Source organism: Apodemus sylvaticus, chromosome 14, assembly GCF_947179515.1.
Source record: "Apodemus sylvaticus chromosome 14, mApoSyl1.1, whole genome shotgun sequence".
Lineage (NCBI taxonomy): Eukaryota > Metazoa > Chordata > Mammalia > Rodentia > Muridae > Apodemus > Apodemus sylvaticus.
In genome coordinates, this window is record NC_067485.1 from 25,695,680 (window position 1) to 25,721,726 (window position 26,047).

General features: G+C 44.2%; 1 protein-coding gene across 1 annotated transcript in view; it reads left to right on the forward strand.

Annotated features, from left to right (window-relative positions):
- Nedd9 (neural precursor cell expressed, developmentally down-regulated 9) overlaps positions 1-26,047 on the forward strand; it is a 178,003-nt gene that overhangs the window by 58,301 nt on the left and 93,655 nt on the right. Inside the window, exon 2 of the mRNA XM_052157428.1 lies at positions 7,423-7,586. Within this exon, the coding sequence (XP_052013388.1) occupies positions 7,575-7,586 (12 nt within the window). The 5' untranslated portion in view covers positions 7,423-7,574. The remainder of the gene's footprint in view (positions 1-7,422; positions 7,587-26,047) is intronic.

A 26,047-nucleotide genomic window follows, 5' to 3' on the forward strand; every position in this document is an offset into this window, starting at 1 on the left:
ACCTTCGACCACCCAATTTTCACTACCGCCATGACTTTCTTCTTGCCCAGGCTTTGGCACCAGTTTATAATATTTTGCTGTTTGTAAAGAATGTTAAAATGTGAAGTGTTTTGTTGCTATGCCTCCAGGGTGCAGAGTCCAATGCCCAGGCAGAGCTGCCTCTTCTTTGCTTTCTCTATTAAGTCTTCCCCAGTGAAAACAAAGAAAACCCTTGTTTTGTAGACATTTAAAACATACCTGAGGATTTCCAATTCACTGGAAAGCCAAGCATCTCCAAGGACCCATCTATAAGAGCTGAGGTCATTTGAAGAGCTGGATACCGACAAGATCTAAGCTCAGTTAAATGGAGCCAAGCCACCCATTTTGACTGTTTAGCCAAATTCAAGTATGTCCAATGCATTAGAATACTGAATCCTCAACAAATTCTCCTTTGGCGTGACCTGACAAGATCCCTGGTATTTATTTATTATTTTTATATAAATGGAAAACTTATATCAGAACTGGGGAAACTTCCACAGGTAACTAGGTTAGAGTGCTGAATGGGACCCAAGAGAGTGCGCAACGGCATCTTCCCTGCCAAAGAGCAACAAAAGATTTGACTTTCTGCTCTGCACACAGGTGGCTGATGGACTGTTTTACGACGGGGATAATTATCTCTGTCTTTCTCTCTTAGTTACCTACCAAAATAAACTGTGCAAATCCCAACATATTAGAAAGACTCCATCATCAGCTGGCAGGCAAAATCTTAGCAGGGCTCCACAGCCCGGGGAATGAGATGGCTAAGGAAGTCAGTCAACCTATGGTTCAAAGGGCCTGTGTTAGGTCGAGTGAGGTGCTCTGGGGGGTGTATTCTTCCTCCTTTCCTAGGGGACATAACTGATTCCCACATGAGGGTCTTTCCTGGCATCTTTGTTGCAAATGTAGCACTGGTCAGTCTTTATTTCCTCATAGTACCAATTCTTTAAAGCAGGTCAAGCAGAGAGCTGCATTGGATTTATGATGTTCAACTGGGAATGTCCCGTGATACAACAGCATTGGAAAGAGAGAAAGAGAGGGACTCTTGGCTCATGATGCTTTTGCTAGTGTTTCAACAATTATATATCCAGATACAGGATTGAAAACAGATTTTCCTTTTCTTTGTTTTTCTTTCTCTTTTCTTTCTTTCTTTTTCTTTTCCTTTCTTTTCTTTTTTCTTTTCCTTTCTTTCTTTCTTCCTCTCTTTTCCTTTCTTTCTTTCTTCCTTCCTTCCTTCTTTTTTCTTTCTTTTCTTTTTTTTTTTTTAATTTTCCATGACATAGTTTCTCTATGTGTCCCTGTCTTTCCTGGAGCTAGATTTGTAGACCAGAGGATATCTCTAGCTCAGAGATCTACCTGCCTCTGCCTCCTACATGGTGGAATTAAGTATCCACCACTACCATCCAAGAACAGATTTTTATTTGGCTCCTTCATTTTATGTATAACAAAACTGAGGCCCAGAAATGGCTACATTTCCCATGTCCCACACTTGGAGTAGATCCAGGGCCTCCAGAATTATACCTCAGTCTCTTCCTGTTGTGATTATCCTCACACTTCTGCAAGGGGCAGAAAGAGATCATAGAAGGCTGGAGGACATGGCCTACCTAGAAGCTCCCTTTGGTCCATATCATCAAGGACCTTAATGTAAGGATAAGCCATCAGGTAGATCAGACATGCTGGGGGAGATAGGGAAAACATATACTTGGTATCTGTGAGCAATGGAGTAGGGAAATATGGGCTACAAAAATTCAGGAGCTTAGGTAGAATGTGCTGAGGGAGGAGGCCATGAGAACCATCTTCTTCAGTCTTTCTGTTAACTCATGGAAATACCCATTCACAGGCCAATACAAGTCCCTGCTATCTTGCTTCAATGCCCCCAGCATGCTAATATAGCCAGACATTACAGGCAAAATGTTACCTTCTCTTTTATTTACTCCTCACAAAGCTCTCAAGAGGCAAATGTTTCTATTATACGTTCGTAGATGAGGAGATTAAGGCTCTGAGGGGTCAACAACTTCACTTGTAAGAGATGGCAGCTACTAAATGGCCAAGGTCAGTGAGTAAAACCCTCACACAGCTTCCCAGGGATAGTTTCTTAGCATCCAAAGAAACAGGGAGTGGGACATAAGGCACATAAATTCATTATCTCCCAGGGTGGGGGGCTGGAAGTTGGAGGTCAGTGCCTGCTGGGATTGGTTTCCTTTGGGAACTAAGAGGGTAAAAACTGTTCCAGACGTCCATCCTGGGCATACAGATAGATGGTACACCTCCTCCTGCCCTATCCATTCATCTCTGGTTTCCTCTATACGTGCACATTCAAATTCTCCATTGTAATAGTATAACCTCTTCTTAATTGGTGTATCTGCAAGGACAGTTTCCAAAAATCCATGGCTATCCCCAGGGGTTAGGTCATCAATATAGGAACAGACCAAATGGAGAATTCAGCCCTCAGCACTGCCTCAGTCCCTGTTTCCACAGAGGCCGTGTGAGAAGAAGTCAGACAACCAAGTGATCCCAGACTCCTAAAGTCAATCTGAGACTATAGTATCCTAATGCCATGGGAACAGAGAGAATGTCTCTGAGTAACTGGTGGAAGAGTAGCTTGGCCCAGGGGTAGGTGTTGCGGACAGCTTCATCACAGGTCAGGGAGGAGTGAGTTTGGATGCAAAGTGAATCCACGTGGAGAAGGAAAGTTGAGGAAGTTTGTTTCTGATGACATCCGCTGTTCTCTTTTTCTTTCATTACTTTTAAAAAATATATTATACTGGGTTACACAAGACTATTTTTGTGAAAGCATACAATTGCATTTTAATCATATTCATCCACACTCCCACTCTTCCCTTTTGCATCGCCTCTCCCCGTTACTTTCCCTTGATTCTTTAAACAGTTTGCTTCTACTGTCAGGACATATTCACATACATGTTGGTATGTGTTTATATGAAATCTAGAAGGCACAAGCGAGAGATGTGGGAGTCAAGTCCACCGTGGGCGGCATCCACTTCCTAAGCAGTTGGTCCTGGGCTGTATCAGAGAGCAGGTAGAGCAAGCCATGGAGAACCATGGATTCTCCCAGGGTTTCTGCTTTAGTCTTTGCCTCCAGGTTCCTACCTTGAGTTCCTGCCCTGATTTCCCTCAGTGACAGTCTGTGACATTGACTGCTTTAGGCCATGGTATTTTATCAAAACAATTTCCATGGTGGCTAGACTAGTTTGTGTTTCACTGGCAGTGAATAACAATTCCTTTTGTCTTTCTCCTTCCCAGCCCATTGTGTCCACAGTGATGCTCTGGGATATACACGTAGCTACAGAGTGTGTCAGGTCCATGTTTCTACAGTGAGATACATGAGACAGGGTGCTTATAAAGACAAGAGGGTCTATTTACACAGTTTTAGGCCTGAGTGTAAGATCAGGAGCCCCACTGACTTGGTGAGGGTGCACATCATAACAAGAATTGGGTTGGAGTAAGTGCTCATATCTCTAGCCAGAAAGCAGCAAGAAAGGGTACCACGATCCCCCCACCAGAGAGCACCCCAATAACTTAAAAACCTCCTGCAAGCCTCCCCCTCACCTCCCAGAGATTCCCCTCTCTCCCTGTAGCACAGCATTGGGAAATAAGCCCTTCTATGGGAACCTTTGGGAAACATTTAACATTCAAGCCTGTGCCAGTCCTTTGCATATCTGCACAGTGGCTGATCCCCTAGATCCATGTGCTCTGCTCTGTGGCTTCTAAAAAAAATCACAGTACCAGCAGGATCTGTCTAGAGCTCAGACTTTATCCCCTAGATCTTCCAAGACTCCACATCTTCCCTTAGCCGCTGTTCTTCAAATAGCCATGGCTATTAGGATAAATACGGTCATTGCTATTTTGAATCACACTTATAGTATGAGCACATTGCTATTTTGTATCACATTGATACTCTGTGTCTCCCAGTTACTCCAATCACATTGAGCTCCTCATGCACAGGGTATATCTGGAGATGAGGAGCCTAGAAACTTTTCAGAAAAAGAAATGATGACATATTATAGCTATTCCTAGTACAAAGTGGTTAAAGCTAAAAAGAAATATATGCCAATATAAATACTATCCCATGCTGGTGGAAACATGCACTGCTCTGGAAAACATACCCATTGAAGTTAAAAGTATATGCATATATCATGTAGCTAGCTAGCTATCTCTCAGCATTTGCACAATACAATAGGCTTCCTAGAGCAGTTCAGTGCAAAATGGCGTAGCACTAGAGAAGATTTCACTGTGCACCAGTAGGGACGTGGATAGACATGGCTGCTGTGTTCACATGCTAGGATAATCATACAAGTGCAAGTATGAGCTGTAGCCATCAGAAATAGCATCAACGAATCACATCAACCCAATCTATGTGATAGCTGGTCTGTTTCTGCCAGGTACACAGAGGGAAAGGCAGGGAAGAGACTGTAAGCTGGGAGAGATAGCTTTCAGTAGGTCTGCCACTGAGAAGGAAAAAAAAAATCAAACAGAATTGCTATGATCGCTGACTGGGGACCCAACAGTGTGTTTTTGATACTACTCTATTTATGTGTAGATACAAGATTTGTGACAGTTATTATATGTAATTAATTTTCCTTTCCACTTTCACTGTGCTTATGTGGATTTGCCTATATGTGGTGTGTGTGTGTGTGTGTGTGTGTGTGTGTTTCTGGCAGACATTGTTGGGAGCCATAAAATAAAATATATCATGCCTGATAGTGCATTTTTTCCAATAATAAATCTGGAACATCCGTTCACCCCACCCCTCCAATAAAATTGGGGGGTTTAATATAAGAGGATACATTATAGTCCTATATACTTAAGAACTATAGCTTACACCAAAAAGCTAGTAAACAAAACTTCTGTCTGGCTTTAGGACTATTGGGGAATTTACAGCTTCACGTCGGAATATGTGACACCAATGGTCCCCAGCCCAGCCACACATGTGAGCATCCCACTCCACGTTCCAAGAGCTTTGGTACCCTGGCATGCACTTCCCAGCCCTCATGTCTATTTTTACCTTATTATGCCCCCACCCCACCCCCACCCCCAGGAAGGTGAGCCAGAGGTGAAGACCTGGAAGTAGCCCAGGATTACTGGGCTGGAATTACTAATGTCCTCTGACTCGGCACATGGTCTTTAAAAGGGAGCATGGTCTCCACATTCACACCACCTCTTGGCCACAGACTCCTTCAAAAGGTGCATGGCTGGAAGAAATTCAGAATCCAAAACCCAAGGCCCTATACAGTGTCATCCTTATCTGGGGTTAAGGGCAGTTGCCTTTTACGTGTAAAGAAAATTCAGCAGAGAACCTTTGTACATGTCTAAAGTCCCAGCTGGGCCACGGGCTGAGGGAGACAGACCACAAGCTCCAGGCCAGACAGCCCTGGGAACTTAGTGAGGACTGATTCAGAAGGAAGGAAAGATGACTAGAAATAGAGCTTATTTGTAAAACATTTCCCTAGCATGCACAGGGCCTAAGGTTTAAATTCTAGTACTAGAAGGAAATTTTTAACAATACATGCATGGGGATTTCATTGTAAATATCCAGAGTGCCCGCATCACTGCATGCCTTCATTTGGGTGTCAGGTATGTTTCTTATAATCTAGTAAGCTCTACTTCTGTTTTGCATCAACATATGTCATTTGCATTTACACACACACACACACACAGACACACACACATATACACACCCAACACATAAAAATATAATTATAGAATTCCTAGTACTGTGCACTATGACTTCCCCCAAACAGAACTCAGCCCTAAGTGATTGCCTTGTAAACACACAGTTTGGCGGCTGAAATGTATGCAGGTGTGAGAGCATCTGTAGGGAAATAAACAGGATGCTGGGAACCTGCAACTCCCTGCTGGGTCTCGGCTCCCTTGGGCTGGAGAAGCTTGGTTAACCATGCATGGGTTCCACAAAACAAGGAAGTCATGGGCTGTTATCCCCTTGCCTTGCAAGTGTCTCAGAGGAAAATGCCCTTCCCACCTCCTCGCCAAGATGAGAAAATACTGTGTTAATGAAACCAAAATTCAGAAGGTTGTTCCCAGCCACAGAGAAGTAGTGGGGAGCAACTCCCATTGCCTTCTGCTTGAAATGGAAAGCTCATCTTCCTGTGAGGGAAGCTGTGTGGGGTCAGGAGGCAGTGAGCTTACCAACTACCGTAGGCCAGACCCCTTCCTCACTTTTCCACTCCAACACCTACTTCATTTTGATTTTGTTCTTGACTGGGGAAACTCTTTCCTCCTACAAAGATTCAGATTGCCAATTCTCAAACATATTTTTAATATTTTTCATAAATACAAACATTGAGAGAGATGCATGTACACAGAGACAGACAGACAGACAGACAGACAGACAGACACACACACACCCATACACACTTAAAACTGATAACTGCGGCTATGAGGAGATGAGAAAAGAAAGTGACATTTTGGCTAGCACTAGCCCTCTGGATACCCAGTTCATTTTTCTTCCAAATTAAAAAACAAAATCAGAATTTAAGCTTTGCATCTCAGCTATTTAGAAGCCACATTTCCAAACTATTGTTTTTCCCTCTTTGTGAGGGAAATCTGAAAAACACATGGCTTGAGTGATCTTCTCAAGCTACTGGTAACAGGTAAAGCAGGAACTGGGGGTGGCTTCAAATAGATAAATGCGGAAACATGGGATGTCAGTTTAAAGGAAGACCCCAAGATGTAGCAGAAGGCGCGGAAGAGCAGAAAGCAAGCAAACACTATGTCTAAAGCCCTGGATCATCTCAAAAAACAAAAGCAAAACCAACCAACCAAACAAACAAACAAAAATAAAGTCCTGGACCATGGACAGCGAAGAGCCCTTGACTTCCGTTCCTGATGATAAAACTTACAACATGCGCCTACTGCTCAAGACACACCTAATTTCCATCCTCTTTTTTCTTTGTGTTCTCTCTTGGCACCCTGCATATGTGGCCAAGGTACCTGTCACTACATGACTCACTTTGCACAACCAGAGTGTGAGCTGCCTAGGGGCAGGACTGTGTTATATGTATCTTTGACATTTAAATTACGTGTAGCAAGAACTTTCTATGGCTTTGTGCATCCATTCTTAAATGAGTGGTGGATTCCATTCGTGATGCTGTGGATTTGACTTCCCCCAACATCTGTGATGTGATCCTTCAACAACAGAAATGTCTCGACCCGCCGGGCAGTGGTGGCTCACGCCTGTAATACCAGCACTCTGGGAGGCAGAGGCAGGTGGATTTCTGAGTTCGAGGCCAGCCTGGTCTACAGAGTGAGTTCCAGGACAGCCAGGAACACAGAGAAACCCTGTCTCGGGGGAAAAAAAAACAAATAAGAAATGTCCCCACCCATTCCACAGTTGTACATGCCTTTGCATTTCTAACTTGTGTCTTCAAGGTTAGTGAACTGTGAGTCTCCAGCACCAGACGCTGGCAGAGAAGCACACCAGCATTGTTCACGGGGAGCTATGACAAGGAGGACACAGGCCAGCAGACTACAGCCCTGGGACCGTCCTGGACATCCAGAGCACCAACGCTCCTTAAGGGAAAATGTGGGCGAGGGTGAGTACTGACAGAGCACGGTTTTGTGATTCTCTTTTTCTCTAGTGTCATGGGGCTCTATTCTTCTCACAGCATGTGATGGATGGCGTGCCAAGCCTGGAATTGAATATTCTGAAGTCTCTGAAGAGAAAACACTAATTATAGGACGTCAGGTGTTCTGTTTGGTGGTTTTTCAGAGATATGCTGCTATGCACAGGGAATCTTCTTCCTAGAGTCCCTGTTGTCTGGATACAAGTGGGACTTAGGAGAGCAGGTACTTGGGCAAACCTGGAAGTCTCCAGACCTATTCAAAGAGGCAGCTTGTGTATGTGATCTTTCCTGCACTGAGCATGTTGGTTGGTTAACAATATTCATATTAAAGCACGCCACAAGAAAATGAACTCTAGGATAGTTCAAATTAAAATGATCCACTCACTGTTCCTAATATCCCAGGCTTATGACACTGCTTGGGAGGCTGAGGCAGAAGCTCAAGACCCACCTGGGCCACAGAATGTGTTCAAGGCCAGCTGAGGAAATTTAGCAAGATTGCTTCAAAGTAAAAAGAGGGCTGAAGTGGCAGTTCAGTGGTAGAGTGCTTGACACGCATGAGGAAAGCCCTTGATTCAATCCCAAGACATACTACACAGATAGACAGACAGACAGACACACACACACACACCTACCCCAGACCACACACACACATCTTCACACCACCATCACCACATACATACTACAAACACATACAATATACCACACATAGAGAGAAACAAACATACATGCATATACACACAACACCACACCACAAAGACACACTCTGCACCACATACACACCACACACACTACCCAACACAGCACACTTACACACCATTACTACCACATACACAACACACACACACACTACACACACAGATATACATACATATATACACACAATACACCATCATCACATATACCACTCACACACACATACACAACATGTATATCATATACCATACACATACAACATACCACACAGAGACATACACACACACACACACACACACACACCACCACCACCACCACCACCACCACCACCACATGCATACATAAAATCAATTAATCTATCTAAATATGGAATCCTAAAGGCTCTTAGGAATAAGTAGGAAAACTTCTGTGTGTTTTCTTTTCCTCCTGTGTGTTTTCTTTTCCTCCTCTTGAAGGAGGCAGGAATCATTGCCTGGTGCGATGACACTGGGGTCAGGGATCTACCCTTGATCTCACTCTCTTAGTAATGTCATCCAAGAGCCAGCTGCTTGACCTCTTCGGTCCCCTGTCTCAGACCTTATAAAATGGCTCTAGGAGAGTTAGTTGGAGGCTGAAAGTAAAATACTTAAAGTGTTGCACTTTAAAGGAAAAGACTGCCCCAGAAGTCATTAAAAACCACTTGAATTTTCATACCACCTCGGTGTTTTAAGATAAAGCAGCGACTTTCAACAGCAATGGCTATGATTTCCCAGACATGAAATTGTCTCAGCTTTAAGCCGTCATGCTGGAGTTGAGAATGAACAGGAGTTGAGAACAGCTCAGGGAAAAATGTTTAGCCAGGACCGTCTTTTGGGAAACGCTCTGCTGACATCATAAACACTCTCCAAACGAAGCTTCCTTCAAAAAATCCCAGTAAAGGAAAGCCGGCTCCGAGGTCACCTGTTCCACTCTGACATCAGCAAGCAGTGGAGAGGTCACACCACACCTGCAGGGCCATCTGAGGGCTGCAGAAGGGCTAGGCACCTCTCTAGGCCCAGTCTTGTTTGATTTTGATTTGTTTTTCAGAGAGCTGGGAGTTAAACATTTACCCAGGCACACCTGGCGACCACAAGGAGGCTGGCTCAGAAGGGCTGTAAACTGCAAACTGCTTTGATTGGCATTCATATTCTGCCGCCTCAAAGGCAGGCAGGAGGCCCGACCATTGGAAAGGCCAGTTGTGGTTAGTCTGAAGACAAAGCTAGACCATACTTCACAGAGACAAAAAATAGTCCACAGACACTGGCCTTCCTTCTCTAGGAGATACAAGTTCAGTGCAGAGCCAAGGTCAACATTTTCTCTGTATACTTAAGTCTGATGAAGAGGGGGATGTGCCTGTCATGTCCTAAGGAAACTTCATTTCCCCAGACTCCAAAGGGCAGCCCATATATCCAGAAATGAGCTCAAGGTGGCAGAGAAAAGCCACTGTTTCCCAACAACTTGTGAAATCAGTTCCCATCAGCCAAAGAGAGTCATTTTTACTTAGCGCTGGCAGAAGAAACGTATGGCACCTATATGCACATCAAAACCTGTGCTGGCCTGCAGCCTCTCTCAGGATCGCAAGTACCTACTTGTTACACATGTCAGAGTTCATGCTAATATCCTGGCTCTTCTCACCTCCTCCCCCCCAAAACTCCCTCCAGCTTTCCTCCTCCCCACAGCTACTCATTCATCTCCTAACCCAAGAGATTCTCAATTCTTTCTTTCTTTCTTTTCTTTCTTTTCTTTCTTTCTTTCTTTCCTTCTTTCTTTCTTTCTTTTCTTTCTTTCTTTTTCTTTCTATCTATCTATCAATCAAACGATCTACCTATCTACCTACCTATCATCTTCTATCCATCCAATATCTACCATCTATCTATCTATCTATATCTATCAATCATTTATCATCTATCAATCATCTATCTACCTATTATCTATTTATCTATTCTCTCTCTCTCTCTCTCTCTCTCTCTCTCTCTCTCTCTCTCTCCCCTCTCTCTCTCTCCTGCTATCTCACTGTCTCTACTATTCTCTCCTGTCCTGTTTCCATAGCCCTGGCCATGTTCCGCTTACTTCTTTGCTTTGGACTCTTCCAGATGCCTCTGGTAGTTCTCTCGCTCACATTTCCAATACAAATCTTAACCGTATGCAGCAGTCCTTTGGCAGTTTTTTTACTATGTTCCCCTCACTATGTTCTCCAAAACCCAGGAGAGGTGCTCATTGATCCCCTTTCAAGGGCCCAGCCTTTCATAACCAAACCAAGTTGCTGACTGACTCATATAAGGTATAGATCGCTTGTTTCCACTGCCTTGTGCCTCCCACCACATTCAACTCCAAATATCAGACTCCACTTCCTCAGCTGCTTCTCTTCCACCTGCTCTAATCATCCACCTCTCCTCATCCGCTCGGTAAGTGTACTCTGGGACTCTCTGGCTCCTGGAACCTGCTACAACCTCCTTGGTACCCATCATGTGGAAAGGCTATGTCTCTCCTTGTCTGGCAGCCGGTTGCTGTGTGCTTCTCCACTGTGACTGGGGCATCTCTTGGATAAGTCCCCTCTCCCTATATTGGAATCCTCCCTCTGGCAAGTTTTCTGGTTTTGACCTTATTCCCTAAATCTCCCCCCCATCTTCTCCTTGCTCTGTTCCCGGATCCCTCCCCATCGGACTCTGGGATCAGATCTGGAGCTTGACTCGCCCGCTTTCTCTAATCTCTTTCCCTCCTTGGACTCAGAGAGACAGTAAAGCCTCACTGTCCTTCCGCAAATGCCTTGGCCTCTGTATATGCAGCTCAGTGGCCAAACCCAGCACGCTTGATCTTCACATTCTTGCAGATTATAACAACTTCTGCCTCTGTACGAGCCAATGATCTAAAAACATCGTTTATCTCTGAACTTCCTTTGCTCCCTACTTTTGACAGTCCCACAAATCCAAGCCTTCCTGGGTCTCCACTCACTCTGACCACAGGGATTCAAATCTCTTCTGGGTGTGCCTAATGTTGAAATGTCATCACGTGCTGTTCTGCCCTATATAAAGCAGGGGTTATGACCTTTCCTCTCTAGATGCAAGCATGCTTGTTTTAAACTTGTCTCCAAAATATCTCTCCTGGGTCAGGGTGCCCACCTACCTGACTCTGACAGAGAGAAGGAGAATAAGACAGACTAGCTCCCCTGCTCCAGAAAAGCAAAAGCAACAAATAAATCAACCAATCAATGTTCCTCCCCAAAACTATGTACTTTAAAATCGCATAGTAATCCATTCCCCACAGGAATTACTGCTGCTCATCCCATATTCCTCTTGGTTTTGTTAACGACTCTTAAAAATGAAAAAGAATAACTACCGGTGTTTAACCCTGCTGACTGCGCCCCTTGCACACAATGCAGAGGTGACTGTACACATGTTTTTTAATCATCCTTTAAAATATAACTATTCGGACATCCTTCGAAGGATGTGGAGATGCTAGCTAGTGAGAGTTACTATCCTGCTCCCTTTAACCTTCCGGTTTCTCCTGGGCAAATGAAAATAATCCTGGTTTTATTAGACTTTTACAAGTTTAAGCCAAAGAGGATGCTTGACCCAAAAAGGCATCTGAGACGCGCTCGTGCACACTCTTCATTCTGACTCAAAGTGCTCCCTGGCAGCAATTGGCTGCAGTTGAGGCAGAAACAGAGGCTCCGCCTTCTAACTTGAGGGAGAATGGTTCACAAATCTTAGGTACTCAGCATCACCAGAAAAGATTGTTGGAACACAGACCTGCAGACACTACCCATTCATTCTCAGAGACTCATCCACAGCATCCTGGCTGGGGCCCAGGAATGGACCATTTTAGCAAATTGGGTGTCGTTTGCTAACATGCAGAAAATCTGAAGGCTTTCTGTTTGAGGCCGTAGGTACTAATCTTGTCCCCGATGCTACATTATCTAAGCTCCATTAGTTCCATGCTGCGAAGATGCCTACAGACGATTCTCCTGGCCTTGGCTTCATGGATTTTGTGAATGGAAGTAGGTGTGCATCACAACGCATCTCGAAAATCTCTTCCTCTTACACAAATATCCTGTCTTCCAAAACTGAACCACATGCAGGTCATGTTAGTTACAGAATGAAACTAATTCTCTTTCTTGTCCTCTAGTTTTGCTGAGGTGTAAGTCGGCCATGAAAAGCTATTTAGTACAGACAGGATTCCCTTGGGTTTGTCTGCGGAATGGGAAGCATATTTAAGAATGGAGTTGCCTTGCAGGTGTGAAGGTAGCCTGTTAAGAGGCACATCTGGATCAAGGCTTCATCCTACTCTCAGGTGGCACTGCTGAAGGGTTTCTATGTCTCATTATGACTCACAAAGTCCAGCTGTGGAAATTTCCCATCAGCAAGACAGAGCAAGGTCCAGGGAAGGCTGTGGTGCAGCAAGTGACCCTGAAGGGCCAATGAACTTACTCTCCCTGATTGAGCCCCAGCTCCTGAGGGCTCACAGCGTCCTCTGTGGCTTCCTTTCCCCACAAATAAGCCTCATTTATTCGAAACCCTGAAGCTTTAGGGAATCTCTTGAAAATGGTACTTTTACTCTGTCAAAATATGGCGAGAGAGAAATTGTGTAGAACAGACATAAGTTGACTACTTTCCCTGACCTATCAACATCCACCCAGCCCCAAGTCACTTTCCACATCATGAGAGAGATCCCAGAGGGACTCAGCAGTTAAGAGCATTGGATGCTCTTCCAAAGGACCATGGTTCAGTTCGAGTACCCATGTGAGAGCCTGCAATAATCTTAAAAATGCCTGACTCAATGGATCCAATCCCTTCTTCTGGCCTCTAACCACATAGTGTACAAACATATATACACGTAACACACACACACACACACACAGAGACACACACACACACTAAAGAAATAATATATCTTAAAAAATTCCTAGAAGCAGTCCAACAAAAATCCTATACTCACTGAGAACTCTACAATGCCCTCATGATCACCAGCCCTATATGTATATCACCAACCGGGGGATGGTGACTCCTCTTGTCCTTAGATTTATATTCCTGATAACAATATTGACTCTGTATCTCTCTGGCTTGGTAACAGGTGTTTTGGTATCGTTTCTTCATGCTTTGTCTCTATTCCTTTTTAAAAGTGTCTTCCAACTTAACTCCTGTGTTGAGACATAGACTCATTGTTACATTAGAAGGGAGTGTGTGTGTTCTTTCCCTGTCTCACCCCCAGACTTCTCAAGTTTTCGTTGGTTCATTTAGAAAAAGCGTCTTTGTGAACATAGTTTATACATAGTGCTGTCTATCCCTATTCTAACTTTTTTTGATATTTATTTATTTATTTTATATATCTGGATACCCTGTAGCTATTTTAGACCCATCCAAAAAGGGCATCTGATCCCATTACAGATGGTTGTGAGCCACCATGTGGTTGCTCGGAATTGAACTCGGGACCTCTGGAAGAGCCGTCAGTGCTCTTAACTGCTGAGCCATCTCTCCAGCCCCTCATTGTAACTTTTATCTTTACCCTATACCTTGCCATTCTTTAAGTACAGCTGGAAGGCGCATTAGTCAGGGTAATGTCATGGTAAGTTGCGGTAACAAGCAAGCCCTACCATCACAGTGGTTCCACATAATGCAAATGAATTCTTCCTTGTAGGACAGCACATGACTCTCGTGGTCAGCTATACCCAGAAAACCGGGCTTCTTCCACCATGTGGCTCTAGCTTCTCTGGGTCCCTCACTTCCAGTAGTGTTGATGAAATAGCAGGCGAGGACATATCAGGGATGAAGGCTTTAAACTCAACTCAACGAAGATAGAGAAATGGGCAGGCATGCAGGTGGCAAGATGACTCAAGACTCTGGTGTTTTCCAGAGGACGTCTGACCTGGCGGCACTAATGCTTATCCATAAGTGGTCATAAAGAGCCAAATATGGTTGACCCTTCAGTCGAGATCTTTATCTCTAGGGCTCCAGGTTGAGAAAGTCTACGATTACTCTATCCCAAAGTCACAGTTTCCAGGCAGCGCCTGTGGGTATGAGAGCTGGACAGATGCAAGAAGCAAGAAGCAAGTGTCAGTAGCAAACTCTAATTATGGGAACTGCATCCTGCTTCCTAAGGGAGGTAACAATTACTGCCGGGAAAGCAGAGAGAAAGAGAAAGAGAATGCATGTGATGCTTCGCTCAGAGGCCGTGCTGCCTCCGAAGGTTCGTGTTTTGAACTTGATTCTTTGAAGATAAGTTTAAAGGGTGGAGATACGGCTTATGGGAAAGATGGTCTGAAGGGAAGCTTGGCTAGAAGCCATCATGTGGTTTGGGGAAAATGAGTCCGGAAGGGTTGTCTTCAAGTCGGATAAAATGTGAAAAGAGACAGAGGCTTCCAAAAAGCAAGATAAAAGCAAGGAAATGGGTGTGAGCCTCCAGGGTCTCCTGGTGGAATCTGAGAAGGGTCTGGGAGAGAGGCCTCATGTGTGGCAAAAATCCATACATCCACCTCTCCTTCTCCACATCCGCCAGACCCAGGCTGTTAGTTACATGCCCGTGTTAAAGAACATTTCTGAATCCTCATTCACCATCAGAGACTGTGTACATCTAGAGGGTCACTGTTTTGTCTTTTAAAAATAAATAGGTTTTTTTAAAAATACTTATTTATTTGGCGGCATGGGTTACCGGTGTGTCATAGCACACGTGAGGTCAGAGGACAACTTGCAGGAGTTGGAACTATGTGAGTTCCTTAGATTGAACCCAAGCTATGAGGCTTGGGAATAAGAGCCTTTGCCCACAGAACCATCTTGTTGGCCGCATCGATAGGCTGTTTAGCCTGGCTAGTAAAAACCTGTATGTTACTCATTTGTGTGTATTATATGTGTAAGCATGTGTGTGTGTGTGTGTGTGTGTGTGTGTGTGTGTAACAGAATCACAATATATATCACAGGCTAGCCTCACACAATCTCTCTGTATTTATTTCACAAATTCTGGGGTTGAGAGCACATGCATGATAGGACCTGGTTATACTTTCCATACTTTTAAGGCTCTTGAAGAAATTATTTAGCATTCTGACATCTCCTATAACAGATAGAGAGGGGAAAAGTTAAAAAATATTATCTGCCACTTGTCTAAAAATGTTAATACAACCTGTACATTTCTTAACATAAAGTTAAATAACAAGCCAGGTGTGGTATCACATGCCTGTGATTTCATTACTGAGGAGTCTGAAGCAGGTGGATTGCCCTGAGTTTGAGATTGACCTGGGTCATCAAGTGAAACCGTTCTCAAGACAAATGTACAAAAGTCAAAATAATAATAATAATAATAATAATAATAATAATAATAATAACAGAAAATAAGTCTATAGTAATAACCAATTACTTTATTGTATCTTTCCCAATTTTCTTTTTATATATCTTCATAAATCTATTTCTTAGATGACAAATCAAGTATAAGAAACAGCAAACCTCTGCATCTCTAGGTCAGCCAACCTCACTACTCAGGCTTCTACTCCACTGCCTGCTTTCCATGCTAACTGTGCACACACATGCATGTGCACACACCTTTGAGTTCTTTCGGGATACCCAAGCCACCTGCCTTCTCCCCATGCCTCCCACCCTCAAAACTAAGATTCAAGCTCAGACTGTGCCATACCCAACCCACGCTCAGAAAATCCCATTAATCTTGTTGGTTTCTAAATGACTGCTAAAAAAATAAAAATAAATGGGCACCCCTGTTTCCCCCAAATGACAGAGATAAAGTGCACTTTAGAAACAATGAACTTACAGAGTTAATCTCATAAAATATTTATACAAAATGTAAAGGAGTTAGAGAGACAACCTTAATCAGTTATGGAAGTCAGCCAAGAAGCCACACATCTCAATGTAAAATAGAAGAATGTAGAGTCAGGCTTGGTGTCAGGCATCTGTTAACTCTAGTGTTCAACAGGCAGAGACAGAAGTATTCTGACTCCCAGGCTAACCTTGGCTACATAGTGAGACGCTGTCAAGAGAGAGAGATGGACTGGGAGAGGTCTCAAACTTTAATTATGGAGCATAGTGGGGAGGACTTGCATATGGTTGAAAGTTAATGAGCAGAAAGTCAGTTGGCTGATTGAACAGTTGATTCACCACAAAAGTCCTGTGAGGATCAGAGAAGCCCTAGATGCAGAGTCTACCCACATGTGCCTAGGAAAGATATCTTGATGCTCCCGTTCTTTGAAACACTGTGTATCTATCTACCCTATGGTCTAGATCGCCTTACATCACCAGCAGTCAGATTTTCAGATCTCTCTTCTGACTCTGCAGATATCCCAAGTGTCACCAGAGCTGCAAAACATGCTGGTCTACTCACCAACTGTGTGTATTACCTTAAATTAATTTCATTCTTCTAATGCTGGGTCCTGATTCCTTTGTAAGCATGCATGCCAACCAAATCTGTTTTATGAGCCTAAGAGATCTCAGGCCATTGTGTACTCCTCAAGATCAACAGAACAGTAAGAGATAAATCCACCAGAGCAGACAGAATGTTGCTTAGCAACACATCAGCCCTTCCTCTGAATGAGACTTGGGTCATTGTGACATCATCATATTCAAAGGTGGTTCTAATGCTAGAGCTGACTTCAGTGTCTGGATAAGACAGTTACTGTATAGCAAGCCAGAAACAGGCTGTGGGCTAGAGGATGCACCATTTCAACAAGCCGCTGTATCTGTGACTCCGCCATAGACAGCTTCTTCAATGGCAGCAACAGAGTAATACTTCCCAGGTTTCTCCATACCTCCTTCCCTCGCAATGGCTGTTAGGTATGAAATACAGTGATAGCTCATTGCAAAACCCAGTCTCCAGGATGAGTTACATGATCCCTCTCACCTGTTAGGTAATGGTTGTGGTAAGTCTTACCCTTGTGCCTTCTCCAGTCTGCCACTGACCCCAACTCTCTTTATTCTTGCCTGTAAAGGCAAGAAAAAATAAGTTCTAAGGATTACTCATAAAAAATAGTAGATGAGAGGGATGGTAAGCCCTATGTGCCCTGATACACACAGAGAAATACTACCGTACTGCAGAAATGCCATCAGTACCAACCATAGAAATAGAACAAGATAATGTGTGGAGTGAAATAAACCAAGCATGTTGTGAGACAAGGCAGGTCCAGAGACACCAGCTGAACCTTTCACACTCACGAGCAAGCCCAAGGAGCTGATCTCACAGAAGTGAAGAACACTGCCCAGTAGAGGCTTGGAAGGCTGGAATCTAGGGAGGAGAGATGGAGCCAGGATGGTTGATGGGTTGAGAGAGGAAGAATAACAGAAGGGTCTACAGCACAGCTGGGAACTGCATCTTATAACTAATTAAAGATAAAGAAAACCCAGTAGAGACAATGTTAGATGGACCAAGCACATTGCTATGTGTTTGAGGTGGGCAAGTCCATTATGCTGATAGGACTGTGGCCCATTTGCGTACTTGTACTGAATCCTCAACACTAACCCCATAAAAAGGAACCAATAGATGTCAATTAAAACATGGGCCATTGGGATGGGGAGATGGCTCAGCTGTTAAAGGCTAGGCTCACAACCATAAATAAATAAACAAACAAATAAATAAATAAATAAATAAAGTCACATGGATTTGGGAGGGATGGGAGAGGGACTTGAGAGGGTAGAGGGATGAAAGGAGTTAGAGTAGGGAAAGGCAGGGCGGAAGTGATGTATATGCAGCATACTCGTGTATGAAATCCTCAATAAGTATCATCCATGAATTTTTAAAAAAAGCTTTAGTTAAGTGTCTAGGAGGATTCTGAGCCCTAGTTATGCCAGAGTGTCACATGCAGACTTGGGTACCAACATTAAATACTTGTTCTCTTTAAAGAGATCTATTGAAGCACAATGGCTGTGCACGAAGATACTTGGACAAAGGGTTCCACTTTTGTAGTGATACCGTATGTCAACACCAGTGAAACTGACAACTCCATCAACTCCTCAAGTTTCCTTACACAAATTTTTAGCCCTGCCTTCTGACTCCTCCTACCTTCCATGGGCAACCTGTTTCTTACATTTTTAGGATTTCCTAGAAATAAGTGTGAAAGAAGCATAAATATGCCTGCTCTCTCTCTCTCTCTCTCTCTCTCTCTCTCTCTCTCTCTCTCTCTCTCTGTGTGTGTGTGTGTGTGTGTGTGTGTGTGTTTGTATGCATGCATGCATATGTAGTGTATATACATGCTCATGAAGGTATGTACCTATACACATCCTGGCTTCTTTCACTCAACATACTTGATTTGATTTCCATCCATGTTTTAGCACATATCCGCCATTTGTTCCTTCTCACTGTTGCTGTGCACTGCTCCTCTGAGTGGACCACAGTTTACCTGCTTCTATTTGAAAGACACTTGAGTTGTTCTCAGTTTGGGGCAGTTAGGAATAAAGTCCTTTAAATATTTATGTTAAAGTATTTGTATGGAAATACACCTTCTTTTCTCTCGAGTAATACATGGGAATAGGCCATGTATCTGATCTACTTTTGGCTTTCTAAGAAACTGCCAAACTGCACCCCCAGTCAGCAATATGTGAAGGTTCTGGTTTCTCTACATCCTTGTCAACACTTGGTGTAGTCAGGTTTTTCCTTTAACTTTAGCCATTCTCATAGAGGGGTGGAGCGACATTTTCTGAATTTCATTTGTGACTAGAGATGTTAAAACTCTATTCATGTGATTTTTGGTCACCCCAATTCTCTTTGGGGGGAAGGGTGTGCACATGACTGTGGAGGCCAAAGGTCAATGCTGTATGTCCTCCTCGGTGACTCTCCGACTTTGTTTGTGAGATAGTGTCCCTCACTGCCCTGGGGCTCACTGACCCAGCAGGACAACATGCCCCAGTAATCTTCACGACTGTGCCTCTCCGGGTCTAGATTACACATCTATCCATGTCACTGTGCCCAGATTTTTGTACTTAGGTACTGGGGATTCAAACTCAGGTCCTTGTGCTTGTGCCTCAAGCATTTTACCAGGTGAGCCCTTCCCTCTCTAGATACCCACCTCTTGTGTTCTCTCATAAAATGTCTATTCAAGTATTTCCTCTTCAAAGGATTGTTTTCTTATTTCTGAGACTGAGTTTCTTATCCATCCTCACATGGTGAAGTTGATGTGTTATGGTCCCTTCCAAAACCTGCTTCATTTACTTTATTTTATGTATTGTGTATTTGATGCAAATACACTTGGTCTAACAAAAGCCACATACATTTCCTCCCATAGTTTAGTTTTAGGCTTTAGGCTTATTACTTGATATTTATATGGTGAAAGATAAGGACTGATTCCATCCCTTCCTATGTGGGTAGGCTATTGTACTGACAGCATTTGCTGAAAGGACTCTCTCCACTGTTTTATTTGCTCCTTTGTCAAGTCGATTTTCCATGTATGTGTGGGTGGCAACCCTATTGGACTGATCCACTTGTCCGTCAGGTCCTACACTCACAAAGAGTAGGGCTTTGTGAGTCCTGACACTAAGTCATAGTATTCCTCTGAGCTCTTCTGTATAGTGTCTTGCTGTTAGCTTGCTGTGGTTTGTTTTCGTTAGTCTGTTTTGTTTATGTTTGCACACGAAGTAAAAATTAGTCTTTCAATTTCTACCAAAAGATTGCATTAGGAATTTGCTTGGGAGAAGGGTTGCCATCCTACTAGTATTGAGTCTTCTGGTTCTTGAATACATTGTGTGTCGCCATTTCTTTCTCTGTCTCCCATTTTATTTTCTCTCTGACGTTTTATGGGGTTTCGGTGTATAGAGAACTCTTGATGGGCAGTGGTGGTGCTGGCCTTTAATCTCAGCACATGGGAGGCAGACACTGGTGGATCTCCCAGAGGACTGGTGAGAGCCCTCAGCCTGGGAATGGAGGGGGGAGGAAGGAGGGAGGGAGGGAGAAGGGAGAGAGAGAGATTGATCAGCTTCCTCCTCTAGAGGAGCTGAAGGCCCAGACACTTCCTTTAGCAGCACACTATAGAGACAGGAAGGAGGGGACATTGGTGCCTGTTTTCCCAGAGTTCAGATGGCAAAAAGAAAGATCAAAGTCATGAACTCAGGCACCTGGGTCCAATCCCCACTCAGACACATCTCATACTTGGAAGATGTAGTCTCTCTAAAATTAAAGTTTTCTGGTCAGCAGCCCCTGGAAGACCTCTGTGAAAATAAATTCAAGACATTCAGAACAATTCCAGGCACATAATAACCAACTAATAAATATTAGCAGCAGCAGCTGATTTCCTTATCAATAGCACCTTCGAGTAAGAAAGTAGGCATATTGTCAGCTTGCTAAGCAGACTGGGACACTCAGTTAACAGCTTCAGGTATGCCTCTCATCTGCCTTGGCCATTATTAGCTGACCAGAATTTTTCAGAAAGAAATGCTATTTTTTGGATTATGTAGGGTAGCCACCAACGGAGCCCACCATGACGGGCACATCCTGGAGTTTACCTTTACAACTCGTTCCTTTATTTACTTGCCATATCTTGAGTACATTGAGGGGTCTGGAGGAGGCTCTAATTAGTTTCCCCTTACTACTGAAATCTAAAAGCTTGACTCCCTTAAGATGATGACTTGACCCTAGAAACTGGTTCCAGAGGCCTCATTCACTACATCAAGCAGGAGAGCCAGAGGATTCCAGGGCTGATACAAAAACCATTTGTTCCTTTGGTAAGGAGTCTGCAGGGATATAGGAGCAAAGGCATTTGCAGGAGTCGTAGTTCTTGTTGAAGAGGATGAAAGGACCTATTTGTTGGTGTCAGGCATGATGACTGTTGAATTTCCCGTTGCGTGGTGCTGCTGCTGCTGAGCTCACGGTAGACGGGAGGGGCGAGCAGCCATCTATGGCGGTCTGTCAGCCGTTTTCACCTCACACCATCAGCTAGCGCGGCAAGCGTGTAAACAAGAGGACTGGGCTGGAGAAACACAAGAGGGAAAGAAAGGTTGTTTGGTCTGCTGTCTGGAGCAGTCCATCCCAGGTCAAAAGGAAAACCGAGCAATAACAACAGGGAGTTCAGGGGCCACGCTCACTTTCGTGACGCCTTGCCTTCCTTAACGGTGCTGGGGAGCTCTCCAAGACGACAAGCCTCTGGCTCATCCTCCCCCACCGTCATGACCTGAAAAGCTCCCATCTGTCCGGAAAGGAAGGAAACGTCATCTGAGTCCGTGAATGGGGGCGGGGGAGGGGGGCGTAAAGAAGCTTCAGTTCTGCGGAAGGTCAACAGGTGCGGGTGTTTTACAAATATGTGTTGTCATCTGGAAATCCATCATTGTATCTAGTACCCAGAAAACAAAGTTAGAGTAGTGGAAGTTCAAGGCCAGTCTGGGTTCCACAGCAAGACACTGTTTATAAAAGGTGGGTGTGGGGGGGATAACACCAATGATGTAACCTTCCAGGAAAAACAAACTTTCTAAAGGACACACGTTTCCATTACTTCGATAAAGCATATGGACAATCATTCTATTTATTTAAGTGACTCAGTACATGGCTATGGTGTAATAATTAATGGTAAGGCGTCCACAGACCTAGCAGTGGTTTGCCCAAGCATTAAATGATCCCTGATCATGGTTACTTGATTTAATGTCATTTTCAGATCTTACATAAACTCAGCAAGCTCCCCTTTATCTTTAGTATGTATGGCCAGGACTCTGCTTATAGCCCCAGATATATCCATCTGTCATCTCTGCCTTCTAGCAATTACCACTGTGGACTAGAACAGCAGTTCTCAACTGTTGCAGTAAGATGAAATCCCCTGGGGATTAGATGTTCCTGGATCACATCCCCCAAGCTGTGGCTCTACCAGTATGGGGTGTTGCCTGGACACTCACATACCATAAACCTCCTTAGTTGTTTCTGTAGAGAAGTCTAGTCTGGGGACCATTAGAAATATGAAAATGATAACCTATCTGTTAGAAATGTGCATAGCATCAGGTTAACATGATCTGAGACTCTCCTACAAATAAATTTAGCATATTAACCTCCTGGTGTGTGTTAGAGAGCTCAGGTCTTGTATTCTTCCTGCTGTTACAGGAACTTGACCTCAGGTTAGGGAGAGACAGGTGAACCAGTAGTTAGATGCTTCTGACTGCAGGGCTCTGCCTAGCTTCGAATCTCAACTGTGGCACTTTCTGTGTGACTTTGAATGAGTGTTTTAACCTTTCTGTGCCTCGGCCTTAAAGGAAAAGTGTAAAGTGTGAGAAGGATTCATAGAGCCTGCGCAGAGCGGCATGTGACAAACTGTCTGTACTCCAGCTCCTGCAGGGAACTGGATTCTCTCCAGATGGTTAAGGTAGAGAGGCAGGGCCGTTATGGCACCCAGAGGTTAGCCACTGTAGGAAGCTGCATTTAACCTAGGCAGGAATGGGAAGTGGATTGTCAGGACATAGGACAAGCAGGAGCTGGGCAATTATAGCAACTGACAGAGATGAGACCCAGCCAGGCACAAACCAGCCATTCCAGCTCTGAGGAGGCAGAAGCAAGAGGGTGGTAATTTTAAGTCCAGGCTGCACTGCATCAAAAGACATTGTCTCAAAAATGGTGGAGGGAGCTGGAGATGTTGCTCACTGTGTGTGAGGTGCTGAGTGCAATCTCCAACCAGCATCCCCTCTGTCACACACACACATACACACACACACACACACACACACACACACACACACACATAGCATAATTGGAAAGAGAGAAGATGACACAAAGCAGAGAGGACATCCCTAGCCTCTTCCAGCCTCTCTCTGCTCCTCCTGGAGGCACACTCTGGCTGGCCACCCACAGAAGCCAAAGAGAACATGGAACCCACAAGCTTAGGACAGAGGAAGAAGCAGGTGGATGGGGAGGCAGATGGGATCACCAGCACAGCGAGCTGCATTCATCACCCTGGGCCTGAGATGTTCATTGGGAGCCAGCAAGGTTCCATAGAACCAGCTGTGACACCCGAGACAGACTGGTCCCCCCCCACATCTGTCCTCATTCCTAAAACTAAGATGGGCCAACACTGTGGTGGCGAATGTTCAGCTGTTTTTATAAGTGCCACACGTGCTGGTGTTGAGGACCTCAGACGTATCTGTCACCCCTGTGGACTAGTCCCTGCCCCTCTCTGTGCCCTCTTCCTGTGCTCCTCTTCCACCATCTCTCTGAAGAGCTAAACGCAGACAGCCCTCCTCCTCACTGCCTCACAAGTCCTGCTTCCTGGAGCCTAGCTGGCAGCATCCTCTGTGATGTCTCCCAGTACCACTTTCCTGTCCCCAAATGCCTCCTCTCTCTTTTTTTTCCTCACTCATGAATGTTGACCTTTAGTACAATGGAGGTTCTAGTCATCCACCCTCTCACACCCTACACAAGTAGCCATTCTTAGCTCGACTCACATTAGCTCCTTGTGAGGCGCTTCAGCAACTGCCAAGATCTGAGTGATATCAGCAGAAGCACAGGTTCTTCTGGTAGCTTCCATTATAGGTGCCAGGGCCAGAAGTGGCTCTTGCAGGAGGTATGCCTGCCCTGGGCTAGCTCCCTCTGGGCTTTGCCACTGTCCTGGTCTGCAGACCCAAGTGATCAACATTTAGGTTCCCATCAGGATCTCAGAACTTGTGATGTGTGTGCTTAAGTCAGAGCCTTTGCAATGAGTCTTTCTTCCTTTCCAACATTGGGGGTTTTCCAGATCCTACAACCACATATTCCCTTACCAGACTTGATTAAACTATTCATCTTTACTTTTTACTGAGCATCTCTCTAAGCCCGTCAGCCCCTCCTCCCCGCACACACTCGTTGTGCTTGGCCAATGGCCGTTACCCTGACCCGTTCTCCCGTTCATGTCTAGTGATGGCTATGACAATGCTTTCCCAGGGAAAGAATAGGAACCCACTCTTGGTTCCTCCCAGTACTGTGAACTTAGTGCTTGTGCAGTATGAGAGACCTCCAGACAAAGCAAAGTCTTGATGTTCAGTGAGGCTCGGTGAGCTGACATTTGGCAAGATTTTAACAAGTTAGCCCATCACACCCTGTAGCCTAAGCATTCAATCAATCTTTGTTCTCAAAGACTTGCTTTAAATTAGGAAAGGTTGATAGGGCAGGAGGGGAAGAGGGAGCTCTGATATTCTATATTATAAGGACCATTCATACTCCATGTTGTAAGAGGAATATGCATGCACATGCTATCAATACCTCAGAGCATCGCAGTTAACAGTTTGGTTGCTCTCAGTGACTCTCCAGTCATGGGATAGATAGTACTTCCAAGTAGCATCCAAGCCAAGACACCCAGGTTGAGGGAGGATTGGTGAGAGCAACATACATCACCCATCTCAGCAGTGGTTGCCCACCTAGCCCCAGGGGGCAAGACTCAGCTCCCAAATGAGTCTTCACATATCCTTCCCTGTATAATCAGCTGTCTGGAGAGTTGGAGATGAGATGGGATGCACTTTGTGTGGGGTGTTAATCCACAGCCATCTCAGGTCAGAGTTCTCTGAATAAAGGACACCTTAAAGACTCCATTCTTCACTGGCATTTGTGGCCACAGCATAAGCATTCGTATCCTGGTTACAGGAAGACGGTGTGTAATAATTTGGGTTAGCACAGAATGAATGCTGCTTAAATAGAATAACGATAACAAAACTTCATCATGTTTCAAAAAAAAAAAAAAAAGAATCCATGACATTAGCATTTCCATGAATGAAGATCCATTTCTTTTTTTTTAAAGAAAGTTTTTATATGTTTATTTATTTTATGCATATGAGTACACCACCATTGCTCTCTTCAGACACACCAGAAGAAGGCACCAGACCCCATAACAGATGGTTGTGAGCCACCATGTAGTTGCTGGGAATTGAACTCAGCAACTCTGGAAGAGCAGTTGGTGCTCTTAACCGCTGAGCTATCTCTCCAGTCCTGAAGACCCATTTCTTACTCCAGTACTATGGACTTTTTGATGGATTTCCTCATCTCTATTTACATATGCATAATTTAGGTGGCTAAGATGTGTCTCCTGCTTTTAAATTTCATGTGTTGGTTGACATTTTGAATTCATGACAGTACTGCATGCCTACAGAAGATGGATCTGTTGGTAGCTGAAGATATATCTCGAGATGGTTTCTTGGGGCTAAAACATTCTAAAGTAGGATTTATGTGACCTTCTCTTCCTGCTGACAGAGTTAGAGGTGGGGTTTGTACTTTTACCCTCCAGTTCCCCCTTCCTTCCATATGGTATCTCAGCAAAACCAGCGCCTTACCCATGGGGTCACTGCATCAATAGACAAGGAAAAGCAAAGCTTAGTTTTGAGCAGTCATGTGTGACTCCAAAGAATGTCTCAGCTCCCAGTTCATACAGATGAGCACAAATACAAGCAAACCATCAACTCGTCATAATAGCGCCTGCTCTTATATACCTGAGACTCCCTCTTCACATCTGTCCCAGCTGCTGATGTTGGCTGCTGAGCTTGCTGCCAATCATCTCATTTATCTCCCCAGTAAGAAAGGAAGATGGTAGTACATATTCGTGGTATAATGTAAGATGCTTTGAAATTATATGGAAGAATAGTTCAATCAAGTTAATTAAAGTATCCATTACCCTGAACTAGCAAACTGAACTCTTTGTCCATAGGACTCTTAACGTCTACTCTTTCAGCGATTTTTAGAAGAAGCACACATCACCAACAGAACAAAGCAGATAGAAGAATGAATCTCAGCCACAGAAGTACATATCATCAACAGAATACAGGAGATGGAAGAGTGAATTTCAGGAACAGGAGCACACATCACAAAGAGAA